This window comes from Micropterus dolomieu, linkage group LG15 (assembly GCF_021292245.1).
Source record: "Micropterus dolomieu isolate WLL.071019.BEF.003 ecotype Adirondacks linkage group LG15, ASM2129224v1, whole genome shotgun sequence".
NCBI lineage: Eukaryota > Metazoa > Chordata > Actinopteri > Centrarchiformes > Centrarchidae > Micropterus > Micropterus dolomieu.
Window position 1 is genome coordinate 6,498,367 of NC_060164.1, and position 17,277 is coordinate 6,515,643.

At 39.1% G+C, this 17,277-nt stretch overlaps 1 protein-coding gene across 4 annotated transcripts in view; it reads right to left on the minus strand.

The window, feature by feature from the left end:
• LOC123984030 (rab11 family-interacting protein 2) overlaps positions 1-17,277 on the minus strand; it is a 64,524-nt gene that overhangs the window by 6,449 nt on the left and 40,798 nt on the right. Inside the window, exon 9 of one of the 4 annotated variants that reach the window (XM_046070608.1) lies at positions 3,225-3,280. The exons of the other annotated variants lie outside the window; for them this stretch is intronic. Within the exon in view, the coding sequence (XP_045926564.1) occupies positions 3,225-3,280 (56 nt within the window). The remainder of the gene's footprint in view (positions 1-3,224; positions 3,281-17,277) is intronic. 4 annotated transcript variants of the gene reach the window in all.

Below are 17,277 nucleotides of genomic sequence, written 5' to 3' on the forward strand. Positions count from 1 at the left end.
TGCTGCGTAATATGTTTAGGTTCAGCTGGGACATACATTAGGCAGCCACCGCTTGCTGTCACAGAGCTCAAAAGTCAGGCACTTTATCAAAACAATGTGTAAGCTGTATTCACAAAGAAGCAGCAAGGTGTTCACATAGATGCATATTCTATCCCCTGAATGTACCATTTTTCATGTTATAGCAGATTTTAATTTGGAAGACTTTTATATATTTAAAAATAATAGTGTTGATGTGGATTTTTTTATGTTCCAAAATAATGTGCCTCTGTCTCCTGCTCTCTAATCTATCTCTGCTTTTCAATGGCATCGATTGACAAAACAATTACAGTCTGCAGGATCTAGCCTAACAAGCCCTTGGAGTACTAAGAATGATTAGATGGCGGGTATTACATGAGGAACCCATCTTTGGATTAGTGATGAACACAATAAATTCTGAAATAAGTGGAGGAATATGTACATCCCTTTCATGGAAGACGCTTAGGTGATTGCTGCCACGAGAGGATTTGTCAGCATAACACAGGATCTCAAACAATAATGTGTGTGTGATAGGACACCATGAACACACTATGAACACATTCATAGCCGAATTCCCTGCCTGTTGTGTAAATGGATTTCTCCTCCATGAAACCGAGCGAAGGGCCAGAAAGAATTCTGCTCAGTTTCATCATCATTTAGCTGAAATACATCAAACATCCTTACCATCGTCGTCATCAAAAAGAGAAAGGAGCATTCGTTTCTAAGTAAAATCCAGGCAAATGTTTGCCTCCAACAGATCACAGGTTTTAGTTAGTAATTGGTACATGTTCTTTTCAGCAGGACCGTCATTTATTTACAGGGGTGTTGTGTTGCGCCTCAGTACAGAAAACCGGCCAGGCCTCAAAGAGGAGGCGCTGTCATTGTCACTGCGAGGTGTAGGATAACAGCTCTTGAGCAGGTTGTAATTAGAGTGGCTGAGGTGTAATGAGGGTGCAAGATTCCTGCTCCTGCAGCCGATGCCAAACTGGATCGGGGTGCCAATGGCACACCGTTGAGTGGCATCCCAGCCAGAGTGGGGTTGCCACCTCGCTGTCTCTACCTGTGACTTGGAACAGCACAGTGGACACCTGACAGGAAGCTGCATCATATCAGAGGGGGCTTGGATTCAAGTTGCTGAATATTTTCACAACAGTTTATCAGCTGGACTGGGGAGGTTCCCAACAGGTGGTAATGATAATAATAATAATAATAATGATCCAGAGGAATAGGAATATAGTTATTAAAGTGATTCTCAAGCGGTGAAGAGAGGCAGTGCTTTGGCTCAAAAGCTGTGTAAAACGTGAAAGAATTTGTGGTTTACTGATTGACTCGTAAATGAAAATATTTGTTCATCCTGGGTGTTGTTTGAAAACACAACATTTTCTGGCCAACTCCTCTTTTCCTATGGTCACACTTTAACTTGTTCACAAGACGTGTACAGTACTACTCCCAACACACACACACACACACACACACACACACACACACACACACACACGCCTCGTTTTGCACTCTTGGCAAAATGAAAACTTCTGTCAGAGTCAGATTGAAATTTATATCAGTTTGTCAGGCGCAAGCCAAAAATGATCTTACTGCACATTATTTTGATAAGTTTGGTGCCAGAGATAGAGAAGAAACGGAGGAACGAGGGAGGAAAGTACCCCACACTCCACACACCAGATAAGTGCAGAAGCCAAGATTCCCCTCACTGCTCCATCCAGTAAATGCTCAACCTGACCCTAAAAAAAAAAACTTTAGGTAGAGATGCCTCTTTGCATAATATTCCACCCCCAACTATACTCTCTAAACTGCACACAATCTCCACAGGGAAGAAACAGCATCAATCACTCCCAACATTTTCAAAAACAAGCCAGCTGCACAGTTGGGTGTGTTTATTCACCACTTAAACAGGGAAGCACTTTTCTATTTTTTTTTTCATCATCATGTGTTGGTTCTGTACACTACTATATATGTGTTTGTGTGTGTGTCTCCTTATATCACTAGCTGTGATGTGCCAGGAGTTTGTCAAAGTACAAACTAACTGCTACAACCGTACGTGATTGAACTTTTAAATTAGTTTGTGAGCAGTTCTCCATCTGACACTTTGGAGACAACACATCTGAGGAATCGTAATGAGACGGGGGGGGACTGTTATGTCAATAAAGTGTTGACATATAATTTTCTTTCCTTGTTCATTTATTTTCTTACTGAAGAAAAATCCTTTATCTGTGGCTGAACCACCACCATGAAATTCTTTTCTTGACTGTGTGTGGAGTCAACCACAGAGTAACACAGTTACACCATGTCAGAGCTGCAGCATAGAGCAATGCGACTCATTACCGTTCTGCTAGAGAACATAACCACAATAAAACCACCCCTTACCACCAGGGCAGGCGGCGGGGGCAGCCACTGTATTTGTGTCCGGCCCCAAGGGTGAAAGGAGTGGGTGAGCTGTGGTTACGCGACTGGGTCAAGTCAGGGTTGACTTTTAGTGTTCTCCATGTTGTAGAATATGAAATACTGTTACAATGAAAATGATGATAATTCATAATGTATTTATTCCTTACTGTACTTTTACTGGGTGAGACCCTTTTTTAAATAGCTAATTATATTCATGGATGTAGCTACAACAACAGTTTATTCCAGCATCTGTCTGAAATAAACTAGAGCTGAGGAGTCTGCAATTTGGTGAGCCAGTCAGGGACCGGCATTTTCCCGAAGTCCTGTCAGGCTAGTGGGAGCAGACCCCCACAGGCCATAAACTCCATAATGTAGGCCATCACAGCAGCTAGCCCGTGTAAGTCCGACTTCTGAGGGGCTTCCAAAATACCATGGCAGCGCTTTCATTTCCCCACCACTTGCCAGGCAGCCACAAGAATGTCAATATCAATGAAAGAATGTCTCGGGAAAATGTCGAGAGGATTAATCAACACCTGTACTCCTTGGATATGGATTTACAAATGGCAATGGCTCTAGACTAAAAGACAAAGCAAGACCCCTGCATTCATCATTCTTTGCATTCATGGTATTGTGAGTTTGTTCTATCAGGCAGACTAAAACCAGAAAAATGTATTTGTTGTTTCTCTGGAGATCCGTCCTTATACAGTAAGGTTGACACATTGAGTGGACACTGTGACGAGGTCTGTGAATGATGGTAAATACATAAACACAAGTTTGTGATTACTATAAGAATCGATTAAAATACTTACATATCGGTGTTGCCACGTGCCGGTTGCAGATGTGCAGCGGTGAAAGTATTTGGATCCTTAAGTAAAATACCACAGTGTAAAAATGATTACAGGTGAAGTTCCTGCATTCAAAATATGATGTTGTTTATGTAAAAACAAGCATTATCAATAAAATGTACTTAATATATCCCAAGTAAAATACCTCATTATGCAGAATGCTCCCAGCTTGTGTTATACTATTACATTACTGGAACATTATTTTTGATGTTGATTGAACTGCTTTATATTGTGTTGGTTTTACATATAAAAATGCTTCATATTTTATAAAATGACTATATGGTTGTATGTACATACTTAACCTGTAACTAGTAAGTAACTAGTAACTATAGCTGTTAAATGTTGAAAAATTAATTTATCTCTTAAATTTAGTGGGGTAGAAGTATAAAAAAATCTGAGTAATCCAAACTGTATTTAAATACAGTACTGGAGTACATTTACTTCCACCACTGCAAATGTGTACAACATTATCAAAATGACCAGTGATTATGGCTCTGCAATAATTTAAATCATTTACTGTGTAATCATTATTCTATTTACTACATTATTAATTTATTATTAAAAGCAAATACTAATTTGAATCTCTCAGAAATTGAGATCTCGAACTAATGAAGGACTGTTCATTCTAAAATATCAATTTCATCTAGCCTTTACCATTCCTTTTGTGTGATGGTCAATAGATTTTGCATAGTTATATCTAAACATTTCCTTTCGTGATTTGAATTAAATTTGCTCAGAACCCTCAGCAGCTGTTTCTCTCTTCTTCGTGTGAACCTTCAGCAGCAATCTGTTCTGTGCAATCTCGTCATCCAAATGTCTGCACCCAAACACATGTAAGAATAACAGGCCTCACAAATGTGCTTATCAGCGCTTATTACATTCACACTTATTATAATGAACAAATTACACTGCATTAGTGCGGCAGGATCGCTTTGTGACCCAACACTGAATAATATACAGCTATGTTGTCTGTGCTGATATGTAGAGTGCAGGTGATGTTATGAGTTGATAATGACCGGGGTAATTGCTCTGCCAGTAGGAGACCTGTAATCACTGCGCTGTTATTATGTAATGGACCTAGCTGATATTGAACAGGTGAGCCGTGAGCGAGTTGATTCATTAGGAGCATCCACAACAGGGATTTCATTTACATGCACACAAGAAAATCAGGACTACACTGATAGTATAACAGGACCTATGTGAACACCATACTGATTATGTTGGTATGGCCTTAATGTGAGCACATGTGATCACAGTAGTGTATATGGAGTATGATGCTGTTAATTACTATCATGAGACATCCTTAGATTAGATGTATTTACATTAATCACAAGTCTCACCAAGGTGTGTTTAATATGTTCAACTGGTGATGAAACTTAAGTTACTTAATCACAGGTGGCAACTTCACTGAATTATTAGGAGAGGTGTGTTTTATTGAGTCTTTTTAAGCTTAATAACAATATTGTCTTAGTCAGGGTATTGGTAATCAATACAGTATTGTTTGCATGTGAACAAAGCCACTGCAAGGCTTATCCAACTTAAAGGACAAAGCTGGTGATATTCTATATTTTTGAGTCAGTCTGACACACTCTATCATGCTGCTTTAAATACTCAATAAAACACCAAATGTGTATTAATCTGCGGGTGAAAATAGTCCCCTACAAATGCACTATTTACTCCTGTTTGAGTAACATTTGGTAAAACCTATATTGCCCAGCAGTTTCAGGAAATTGCTGAGCTTTAAAAAAAAAAAAGTGTGAATGTGTGAGTAATTTTGAAAGATTTATTTTGAAATTTTAATGTATTTAGTGATCTCTATCTCCAACGCCCCAGCTACATCACTTGCACCCAATTGCCTTTTCACCTGTGTGTCAGATGAAAGTCAGAGTGGTGAGAACGTTGAGCAGAGCTCGACCTCCCTCATACTGGCAGACCCGCCTCACCCTTCACTGGTTGGACACTATCTGTCTCGCTAAACAGGGGGATTCACGATTCCCAAGCAAGGTGCAGCACATTGCTGTCACTGCCCACCTCTTCATTGCTTGCACCTGCTAAAACATTTAAGGTATTTGAGCAGCAGGGCAACACATTTGCTTTTCATTTAACCTGCCTTTGGAGACCTTTGAAGTACATAATAGCAGTGCAGCATAGGTCCCCCTCCCACCCCTCTTAATCATTTACCTAGTAAAGGCAAATTCTCTGCAGCTAACCCATCAAGCGGAAAACGAGTTTGGCCTGCTATTTCTCTCTCCCTCCCCCTTTTTTCCCTCCCACCTTTCCTCCCTTGCTCTCTCTCTCTGCCTGTTCTGCTCTGTGCGCGTCACTCCCTCCCCTTCTAGTTGTGAAACCCTCATGCAGTTGCTCACCAGCTCTACTGTATGTGAATGAGGGAGGCATGGAGCCAATTGTTGGCCACGTCTGGGCGCGAAAGGTTTCAAGAGATGGTGTGGCTGGCAGCCCATTGATACAACATGGCTAATTATCTTTTGCGTCCAATCTTGAAGAAATTTATTGGCATAGGGAATATAGCCTTTGTATTTTGGGCAGGATAATGAGACTTGTGTGCTTCAACAAGGAACATGAAAAAGATCTGGTTATAAATTTGAGTTGGGAATGAAGCCAGATTCAGGCCTAAATGTTTAATCATCCTCAGTGATAATAGCATATGCTTTAATTTTTGCTTGTGAATGTCCTTATTAGACAGATGGGACTATCTGTGTGTGTCCAAGGGGGAGAGAAGACAAGCAATTAGAGTAATTCTCCCACGTAATTTGATTATTATGTGTTAGATAAAACCACAGTCTTTTTATTTCTTATCTGAGTTATGTGAACTTTCTTGAAAATATAATATATTATAAGAAATCTTTCCTACAAATGAAACAGCTGTTTATGTTTTAAATTTTCCTTTTAATATCCTAATTAGGTCCGTTGTGGTAAATGTCTGGTTCAGATGATTTGGGCAACTCACATGGCAGCTCAGAAGCAACAGCCAAATATATATGTATACAAAATGCTCCACAGTGGAGGCTTTAATGGATGAATCCCTGGCAGTCACACGCTAACTACCCTCACCTGTGAATGCTCACCTGGACCTGGGAACTTTTAACCGACATTATTACACACATTAAAGACACAGCCAAGAATCGGAAGATGCTTCGCTGGGAAATGTGCTTAGGAAATGCCACAGGGCAATTTTCCCCACCAGTTAAGGCTATTTGTACATTTGCAATCCTTGTGAGTATGTGCAACAACAGCAGACTGAGGATGTTCCTCTTACAGCTGGGGTTACAGATCCAGGTTTACATCCTGTTTGCAACAATACACTTAAAATGTTGCTCTCTTAAACGTCTAATACATACTTGTGGATAATTACGTGAATGCATACTGCATCTATTTATATGTAAACAGAGTGATTAAAAATGTGGACCAAGCAGGCAGGCATCATTGATAGAGCTCCTTAGAGTCCAGCAAAATGAGGAACCATGTAAATATGAACATAAATATTGATCCTGTCACGTCTCTGCTCTAGTCGAGTATCTTGTGGAGTACCGTAGCCTTCTTCATGTCCCTTTTACAATGCAGCTTGGAGTCATAGCACGTACTGTACATAGGGAGCTAATTTTGAGATTCCAGGTGCAGAGTGCAGAGTGCAGTCAAGTGCACTGTGCTGTGTAGATAGATGAGAGATTTACTTACTTTATTGTCAGTATATAAATTAGTGCTGGGCACATTAACACGTTATTATCGCGTTATCGCATTAATTGATAAGCGACAACGATTTTTAGGGCTGGGCATGTTAACGTGTTTTTGTCGCATTAACGCATTAATTGATTAATGGTGACAATATCAGACATAAACGCAGTTTTTATTATTATTATTTTGAAAGTCCGTTGCTCACTGGCTCTGAATACACATACAGTCAAATCATGGGTCACAGGATGTTGATCAGCCTGCAAATTTTAGTAGTAGTTCAAGACAATTCAACTTCGGCGGCGGGCGTGTGCGTGAGGCGAGCACAACTGCAACAGTTTCAAGGGAACGCACCCGCTTGTCGCTACACCTTGTGCACGAACACTTCACCTCACTCTGACAGGGACACTTGCTGCTGAACAATGACTGTTCATGCTGCTTCCTGATAAAAGAAAAACATTTCTGCTGATATCTGTTCAGAAAAAAACCCCAAGAAAACTCTGGACTCTGATGGTAACATGTTTTAACAAGCTAGATAAAAGGTAATGCCCTGGCCTTGGCAAATCGCTTTGGTTTTATACTATTATTTGATTTGATTAAATTAATGTTTAAGTTTAGATTTACAAGAAATATATTATTGCTACTGTGTAAAGGGAATACTGCTGGTAAAAAAGCACCTTATTTGTTTAAAGTGTTTGCAAACCACATGTTAACGCACTTTTGTGTATATAGCAGTACATTTAAAAGTGCACAATACACTACTTCATTATTCAATTTTGCAATTGAACAATAACAATAAAGCAAGAAAATCATGCGATTAATCTCTAAATTTTAATCATTGCCCAGCGCTAATATAAACAAACCGTTGAACTTAGCAGGTTTTAAATTGCGTATATACATAAGCAATAAAAGGATAGCATTAACGAATAAAAAGAAGCAATAAAACAGACATTAAAATGTACAAGCCATAATAGAATTATAAAGAAAATAGAGGCAATAACATAAATAGTGAATGCATGTATGCATTTCATATTGAAACCAACTGGTCTAGCTTATATAAAGTGCTATCAGTGTGTCTTGTGTGTATATGATATAGAGTACACTTGAACTGATATTGATTTTCAGTGGGCCTTCTTTTAAGTGGCTAAAACAAGTTTTGCTGCTGACCCCGTCCACAGCAGTACATTGCTTAACTCTTTGCTTCTTCAAACTGTCAACGGTCAGATTGCCATTTACTGCAGGTAATACACTGACTATAGAGAAGTACCTCATACAGCCAACCACCAAAGAACATGCTGCGTTGGTGGTTTACACATTATTACAAAACACAGAATGACGAAAAGAATTTTATACTTGGTCAAGTGTGAAATTCAGAGCTCACCGATCTTAATGAAAACACAACTTAACTAGTGAGCTTTTCTCTACATTGAGTTGCTGAATTGGTCTTCTTTGGTGGTTGCAACGTCAAAGAAGACGCAGGTTGAACTGAAATCAGCAGCAGCTCTCTTTGTTACACGGTAGAGGCCTTCTGAGCCATCAAGGCATATTTGCACCATCACTCCATTGTTCAAGACTCAAATCCACATTTAAATCCTCTCGCCATTGTCTTCTTCCAAGTCACATGGCTGCCTCCCACTCTGTAAACTGTTAGCCTTTCCAACCAACCAGGCTTAAAGACACAGACTACAAGCAACTACAATGATCTGAAATGTAAAATCTCATAACTGGTGTAGGTTCAAAGCTCAATGTTAAATGATCCTAAATTTGAATAGCTTTTCAGCACTTCAAACAAACAATTTCTAACCAATAAATTTATCTGGAAAAAGCTAAAAGTAGCAAGTGGTTCATTAAAACCCACACATCAATAAAAACTTACAATATAAAATAAGGCAGGGTTTCTCTATACATCACTGAATATCAGCACACTCAGTCCATCTGGTGCTATCAATGTCAGGCACATCTCCTCACCTGCATTTTACGAGGGCCCTTGAGTGGTTCTCTTTAATGCTCAATTTAACACAATCACCGTATGAAAGGATCACCTTCGCCACATGGCTCTTTCCTTCGGGAGAAAACCAGGCTGAGGATCAAACTCTTGACCCAGGTAACTAAAATTGTTATGCCCAGTTACAAATGAATCTGATATGCATGCTTACTTAACATAGCTCCTGGTTCATTTGGGTATTTTGGCAGGGTATAGCTAACTTGCTAGCAATGCTGGAGCTCCTTCTGCCCATTACGTTTGATGTACAAAAGCATGAATTCTTATGACTACAGTCTACTGCAAATACAGGTGAGTCGATATGGCTGAGCATGAAACAGTTTTGATTTACCAGTGAACTAAAAATGAACAGTGACTGGATACTAGTCTTTACCTCACTACCATCCTCAATTAGCATCTAGGGTTTTTCATTAAACTGGATGTCATAGTCACTTAAAGACCACTTCAATGAGGCCAAGAAGAGTTGTCCCAGAGAGAAAAAAACCCAGATATTTCCCCTTTGGTATTTGTTTGTGTTCATATGCATGACTCGCTATCTAACGGTTATGTCAACCAGAACTAAAGGCCTTGTTAAAAAGGGCCAATCTTCAAGTTATCTATAAATCCTAAATAATAGGCATGGGGTACAAAAAAAGATGAAAAAGGGGCAAGGAGCTTAGAATCAAATAAATCACACCTGGATCCTTGGTAAAAACTGGCAGAGCGCTCCTTATATTGCACTCAAATTACTCCATTTGTTCTCTAAGATATTTTAATCCCAACTGACCTCAAACTTCCCATGAACCAGGGCCTGAACAAAAGGCCGCCCACTGTCCTTGCAGTAAATCTGTTGTCTCCCTTCTGGGCCCTCAACAGGGGATCATAGATCAGCACTGCTCTGCAGCTTGCTTCAATTTACTCAATTAACTCTGGTAAAGCACTTGTAAGTTCTGCAGATGTTGCTTTATTATCAAGGCCTAAAATGTACAAGCGGGTTCAGGAGCCCGGGGTTGTGGCAAGGTTCACAAAGGGGGGGAAGGGCAAACTAATTCCAACCCTTGGTTTCAGTGAAGAACACAGATTATGATAAGTAAGGTTGTGTGTGCATCTGCAAAGCTTGATGTGACTGTTAACAACCTGCATATTGTTACTTACTTATTTACATATTCAGTTGTGGTGTTGTTTAAAAAATCTCAAACCGAAGCGGCGGCAAAGCAGCTTTACGGAAAAACAATTAAATTCTTTACATTCAGAGGCGATTAACAGGTTTAACTGAGCCACTGGAATGACACAGAAGTCCACTAAAGATGAGCATACACAATGTAAATGATTTCCGCTGCTGCAGCTGACTTCCAACCGGCCTCTCTGAATCAAGTTCCCTGAAGATCTTAGCCACATGAAATGACTCAGTCCCTTTGCCTGAATCATATGCAGATGACAAACCTCAAGTGGCTAGATGTAAATCATGATCACAATATTATTGCGATGCTTACAGTTATGTCAGAAATGACCTCGCACCTAAATCATTTTTAAAAATGTTTTACTTATTTATCTCCTTCCAGTTATCAGAACATCTCTGAATTGCTAAAACATACAATCTATTTTTTATCTACTGCTAACCTCTCTTGGATAAATCAAACTAAAACTGACATGAGGAATGTAAAGTATACAGTAAGGAGGATGCTAATATTAACCAGGTGCGTGAACCATCACAATAAAACATACTGCCTACACAATCCATGTGTGCCAATATATTTCCTTGCTTGGCCATCTACATGTCAATTAAGGGCGGCAACACAGGATGACATTCATAGTGCTTTAAAATAAGGTTTTGACAAATTATTTTCCTCTGTCAAGCTAATATGCTAACTGCAGGCTTGGTTCTATTGAACGAGGGCTTATCTTTGTGCAGTTGGTGATTCACAGGCCAAGTCAAAGTTGGGAGGCTCCGCAGCAGTTTAATGGCTTGCCAGTTGATTTTAATGTGAAAAGTCATGCTCGTACACAGGTACAGCAGCTTCAGCCACAGCGCATATTTCTAATAACCTCACTCCTCTTAAACACATCAAACCTAAACATTGGCTGAGATATTGCTCTCAGCAGTTTTGACTTCTCTTTTAAGATTTAGCCGTTTTATCAACTTGGCAAAGCTGATAAAGGAATCTTTAGCTGACAATTAATTTTGCTGAAAATGTTGTTATGATTACATGAATAATAAGCATACTGTTGTTCAATGTGTGGTGGAGTTTTATGTAGAACTGACACTGATACAATTCATTGAGCGCTACTCATTCAGCCACAGCTTGCCAGCTATTATCAGACCACGGTGTACTATATATATCACTGGTGCCTGTTACTCATCATTAACAATTTAATCAAAACATCGCTCAGCCCAACAATTTAATGGTCTTTGTTAGGTTCTTGATTTATACAAATGTTCAGCCAGAATGTATGTCCCATCCAAAATGTATTTTCTGCTGTAAGAAGACACTGATTACTGCAGTTTACAGTATTTTTTGCAGCATTATAATAAAAAAAAACATCATCAGAAGTGATATCCAATAAGCCTTTAAATTCACAAAAACGTAATTTAAAAAAAATCTAGATTTAATTATAGCCGTGAAAGCTATTTGAGTGACCTTTGTAATATTTTATTAGGATGTAGCTCCCGCAAAACAAGAGGTTACAGCGCCAGAGCATTTCCTGTAAAACAGATTAGCGCTATGCAAATACAAACTACGGCATGCAAGGCATCATGAAAGAGATGAGTCTTACTGTCGACATTTCCCCCCATTTAAAAGATGAAAAGTAAGACAAAGTCTTTTGGGAGGCTATAAGAAGGAATTCCCCGCTAATGATATTCCCTGTGGGAAGAATGTAATTTATTCAAGTTAATGCGTCTTATTTTCTGTTCAAGGTGTATTCCACGGAATTACCAAACAAATTTAATTGTTAATCCATCTGCTTTGAAACAACCAAGATCTTGTTCAATAAGCTCTGAGTCAGCCTGATCCAATTATGCTACAACGAAGACATTTGTAATCATTTGCCATCACACCACCCCTGCAACCTACACAGATACATGCACAAAACCGGATTATGCTGTTTGGGAGAAAGCATGAAACTTGTGCTTGGTGAGCACCGGGGTGATACAAACTGTTTGAAATGAAGTAGTGACCCCAGAGAGTTTGAGGTCAAGGGTCTCAGGGTAAAAATTGTAAATGACATGTTCACCCTAGGGCTTCTTCTAATAACTTTTTGAGGAGAGGATGAGGCCCGCTCATCTCTCCGCTGTCTTCATTGACAGGTCTTTGGGGAGTGATATGCAAGTATGGAAGTGTAATGAACTTGTTTTCCTTCTCTAAACCCCATTGCTGTCTCCTAAATCACTTGTGCAGCACATGAGCCACCATCCTCTCTCCCACAGCTGCACTTGCTCTGACGCTCTGAAAGTGGTGTTGATAATACGCACATACAGACTTTCTGTCCAGTCCAGTGCTGAATCATGGACCATGTGGAGGTTTTACTTTTATTGTGAGCTTATTATTATAAACTCAAAATATTAATCATGACAGAATTTGTCCACCTGTTTATGTTTTACCGCTCAATACATAACAGACGTAGCTTGTCATAAACTATTTTCTTTCAAGTGTTGTAGAACTTTATGGTGTTTGACATTCCCCGTTGACAGAAGACTCAACTGTCTCATCCTGTATCTGTTTATTTCTATTGAATAAATATTGTTTATACACACTATTATATAATATGACACTAATTGTGGCATCATTCTGGTTTTCTTCCTAAGGTAGTAAATCCTTTCTGTCATTTGGTTCCGTAAGTTGCTGTTTTCATGTCTTACGTTGCTATGAGGCTGAAAGATAAACCGTACATCACTTCCAGTTTAATTTAGAAGCAAAAGCAGTGAAGCAGAAATTTGCCACATCACTGGTCTCAATTTCTGATCTCAGAGTAAATGAAGCACCAAGCTGTTCACCACCTTTATAAGTTCTGCTTGTTTTTTTTGATTTCAGGTGTTATGAGTGATAAAAAACAAAACAAGGTGCCATTTTGCTGCAGCGCTATTTTTACAATTTCAGCATTCTTTCAGCAAGCGTATCCAGTTACGGAAGTCATGCTTACTTACTCTTGTTGCCATCATGCCTTTAATTTATCTTCGAAATTACAATATTGGCAATAAAAACTAATGTTATCAGATGTTCAGAAATTATTACTTACTAAAAAAAGACACAATGCTGTTGTGGTTAATGAGATGTGATTACCAAACACCCCAGCTAGGCCTATGTAAGATGTGAGATTGCTGTGTCCATGTCATATCCCGCACAGGGTGAAGCTGTGGATAAGACCCAGGTCTGCTCCTGGTTAACTGAACAGATCTTAATCTTCTCGGTAGACCTGAGCCCAGCATATGTGGTATTCAAAGAGGATTGATGGGCAGCATTCCTTGATTTTTTACTCCTGCCCTTCCCCGTGCCCCTCCTGTGATGTAATGACATTATCAATTAGCCCCCATTAATTTAGCAAAAACAAATAAGCGCCTCAGTACACCTCCCTTCAAGCATGTGGTTCTGATTTCCTGAATGTTTGTCAGTGGCCGCTGTTTGGTTAATCTTTTGGCCAAGGTGGTGTGGCCAAGAGAGGTCATGCCTTTCTCCTCCCTTCAACTCGTTTCCTCCCTGTCTTCTGAAGTATTTCTTCAAGTTTGCGGCACACTGTTAACTGTTAACTTTCCTAAATCCGTCTTGCTTGCTCTGCTTTCTCTGCAGTCGTCTATAAGCCACAATTATGTTCAAATTTGACAGTTACTGAGGTTTTAGAATGCTATCTAGACATGAATCAAAGCAATATAATTTTAGCCATATTTGAATTTAGTTATAAAGGTCAAGTATTTGTCAAGGCCAGAGCTGTCCAGAATAGAGACATATTTTTTACCAATAATCTACTTGGTTAAGTTAGGTTAAACCTCAGTTGGTGGGGTCAAAAGCCCACAGCTGTTATGTTGATGGTTCATTATCGTGATTATAACAACAAATAACAAATTAGACATAATTTGACATTACCAGTGTCACAATTTTTATTTTGGAATGGGAGTTATAAATTTAGAAGGGCTTTTTATGAAGTGCAGCACATGAATAATGTATTATGGACAACCCCATCCTGGATCTCATGAGACTCCTCTACAAAGAGGAATTATTCTCTGTAAGATTTCACATGCAAGCCCCTCTACCTGTTACCTATTCAGTCTTCCATATTTTAGAAACATTAAATTCTTACTTATTAGTCTGTTAGTCACAAACAGCCAACTTACAGAAAGGAAACACCTTCAGAAACACTGCTGATTAGGTAAACAGTGATGTCTCTGATTAGTGGGGTGATATTTTTAGTTTCATGAGCTACGACTGAACTTACACTACAAAGTTTCTTGTCTCTAACACCTCAGTAATTTGTCCTAAATTGGCTTTGAGGATAAGCATTATTTACTGCTAGAACAAAACTCTGCCTTAGATTTTATTTAGACTCCTTTTAAGAGCAGTGTGGCACTTCAAATGAAGGCCCTATCCATGTCTCTTATTGCTGTTGAGGGAGAAGGTAAAGCTCTGAGGTGTAACATACATACATAAGGTAAATATTAGTTTCTGAGTCATTTTAATCAGACCCCAAATAGGTTACACAGCCAAGAGAGGCACTTGTCCACATGTACACTCTGTACACACTCTACACCAGCAAACTTCAATAAGTTAGTATTTTTTTTAGGCAGTGGCAACAGTTTTTAGTGAGAAAAACTGTGATTTTGCTCCACCCATTGTGGTTCAACTAAAATATGAAATCTGCCCACAGAAACCAATGTAGGCTATAACTAAAAGGCTATTGTACTATTTGGAAGTGAAATCAGTGGATAATGTTCTCTGTAAATAACTATTGTCAAAATTAGGATGGTACAAACACATACAGACTGCCACTCACACAAATATACAAACAAACAATTAAGGACATATTAACGTACACCATACAATATCAATATGCATAATATGGATTTTATGTTATTTACAGGGAATTAAAGCTAAGTGGAGACACATCAAAATTAGCCTGAGGAAAGGCTGACAACCTCCACTGTGAGCCCCTGCGTCCCATAGGAGCAGTTTGTACATAATACTCGACCCCTGCAGGAAATTGGGGCTTCCCCCCCCTCCCCCGTATCTCTGTAAAACATATTCCAGTGCAACAAAGGCTATGGAAAGTAGCCCACTTTTTTATATTAATAATGAGGATAAGACTGACGCTCTTAGATTACACCTCAAAGTCTGGCTGTATGGCTGCACAAAGACAGGAAGTTGACCCCCTTCTCTTCCTAACTGTGAAGTGGCAGAGGGGAAAAAAGAAGGTACAGATCAGTACAGTTTGGCTGCTGCTGAAATAACTCATGCCTTTGGAGTGTTTGACCACGTTTTAAAGACTTTCATAGCCAAATAGAAACAATTTTTAATTAAAGAAACAATAGGTATAGCAGTCGTAATGATTGGGTTTCTCTGACTGTGATCACTGAAGACGAGCTGACTTGTTTATTTAGGAGTCTTTACTGTTTAATATCTTCTTCCTGTACACTGTTTAATTCTATGTATCTATATTTAGACTAATAAAATGAAACATGCATAAGTATAATAATAATGAAAGTAACTTAATTAACGATGGGTGGTTAAAGTTGAACATTAAGATGACTCAAAAGATTTACTGAGGGTCTGTATCAAATACTAAACCAACTGCCACTGGGTCAGTGAATCTGGATTAGTTGTAGGGGTCTTTTCTCTTTTCATTCAGTAAATCTTTCTGAATGGTGTCACACTGATTTTATTCAGGGCACTTTGATACATTTCTGTGCCACTTCAAAACTCCTGGCTCATTTGTTAACACGGACAGAGTTTATTGTTTCCAAGGACCACTTTTCAAAAGTGGTGACAACGCTCAATGCACCGTGATTCAACTTGAACCTGAACTTATCATTCCAAAACCATCAGGGGACAGAAAATGGTTAAAGAGTTTATCTGCTTGCCGATTAAATGAAACAGCAATGATTTTAGTTATGACAAAATCTTAATCTAGACTCCTGTGTTTTCTTGATAGCGGAGCACGTGTTGGTTATGTGATTGCTTTCCCAGCCCATCCTATTTACTTTAGACTGAAGGGAACAAATCTCCAGCTTCTCCTCCTGGTTGCCACACAGTAATTCCTGAAGAGAAATCAAGGACCCTGAAGCGTGTTAATGCTCACATATTGAAGTCTTACAGCATGGTTAAGATACAGTACCTATGAGGGAGCACAGATAAGAAGGTGTGGACAGTGATGCGAAGTTTCTGTGCAGCATGTTTGTGTAATATTGCATCTAAACACCACAAAGGTGGTGTGACTCGTCTCTGGACTTTGCACCTGACTTGTGCTTAGCCAATCAGCAATGTACATATTTATCCCTGAATCAACTCTGGATTAGGAGCTTTCTAGAGAGCACTTTAGAGGAGATTTCAGCATGAGGTTTTGGATGCTCTCGGTTAAAAATGCAGCGGAATAATATTTTAGAAAGCAGATAACCTTGTGAAGTTATTCATGTCTGTTGTGTGCATTGTTTTGAGAAAAACCATATCCCGAGGCTTGCTTAGATGTGCCTTATATCACTTAGTTGTACTATCCAGGTATGACATCTCCGGGGGGTGTGCTGATACCTTGTTTCAGTACTGTAGACACATTTCTCAGTGTCACTTTGTTTTGAATCACACAGGGAAGTGGAAAACATTTTGATAAATCTGCAGCTTTAGTCCTTTGACTTTAGACTACTTATTGCTACTGATTGGTCAGATAGACATTCCAACATGATTTATGAGGCCTTAAATCAAGCCAAGTCATGTTTAATTCATTAGCTGTCAGGCTAACTTTTGGTTTAAGCTTTTAAGATATGTTCAAGTTTGTCTTCCTTAAGCTATTGTTTTAAAACCTACAAAGACAGCACATGTGTGCTGGGAGCTATTATAAAAGCTATGATACGTGTAATAATATTCTATGCAATTTGGGTATGTTGGTGATGCTAACAGCGCTCCGAACACCATCATCTTCATCTGACCCATAATCACAGTGAGGGCTACTCTCTCAGGAATTATTGCTATAATAAAGCAACAGCTTCCTTTTTTCTTCCTCTCACATATCCACAGCTGCGTGTATGTATTGGCTGGGGGATAAGAGAGAATGGAATTTCTCCTTTGATTTATATGATGGACCTGCTTTTGACCCAGTCTTACTGCTGGAAGCTTGCCATCACCCCATTCAGCTATCAGTAAGCACTTG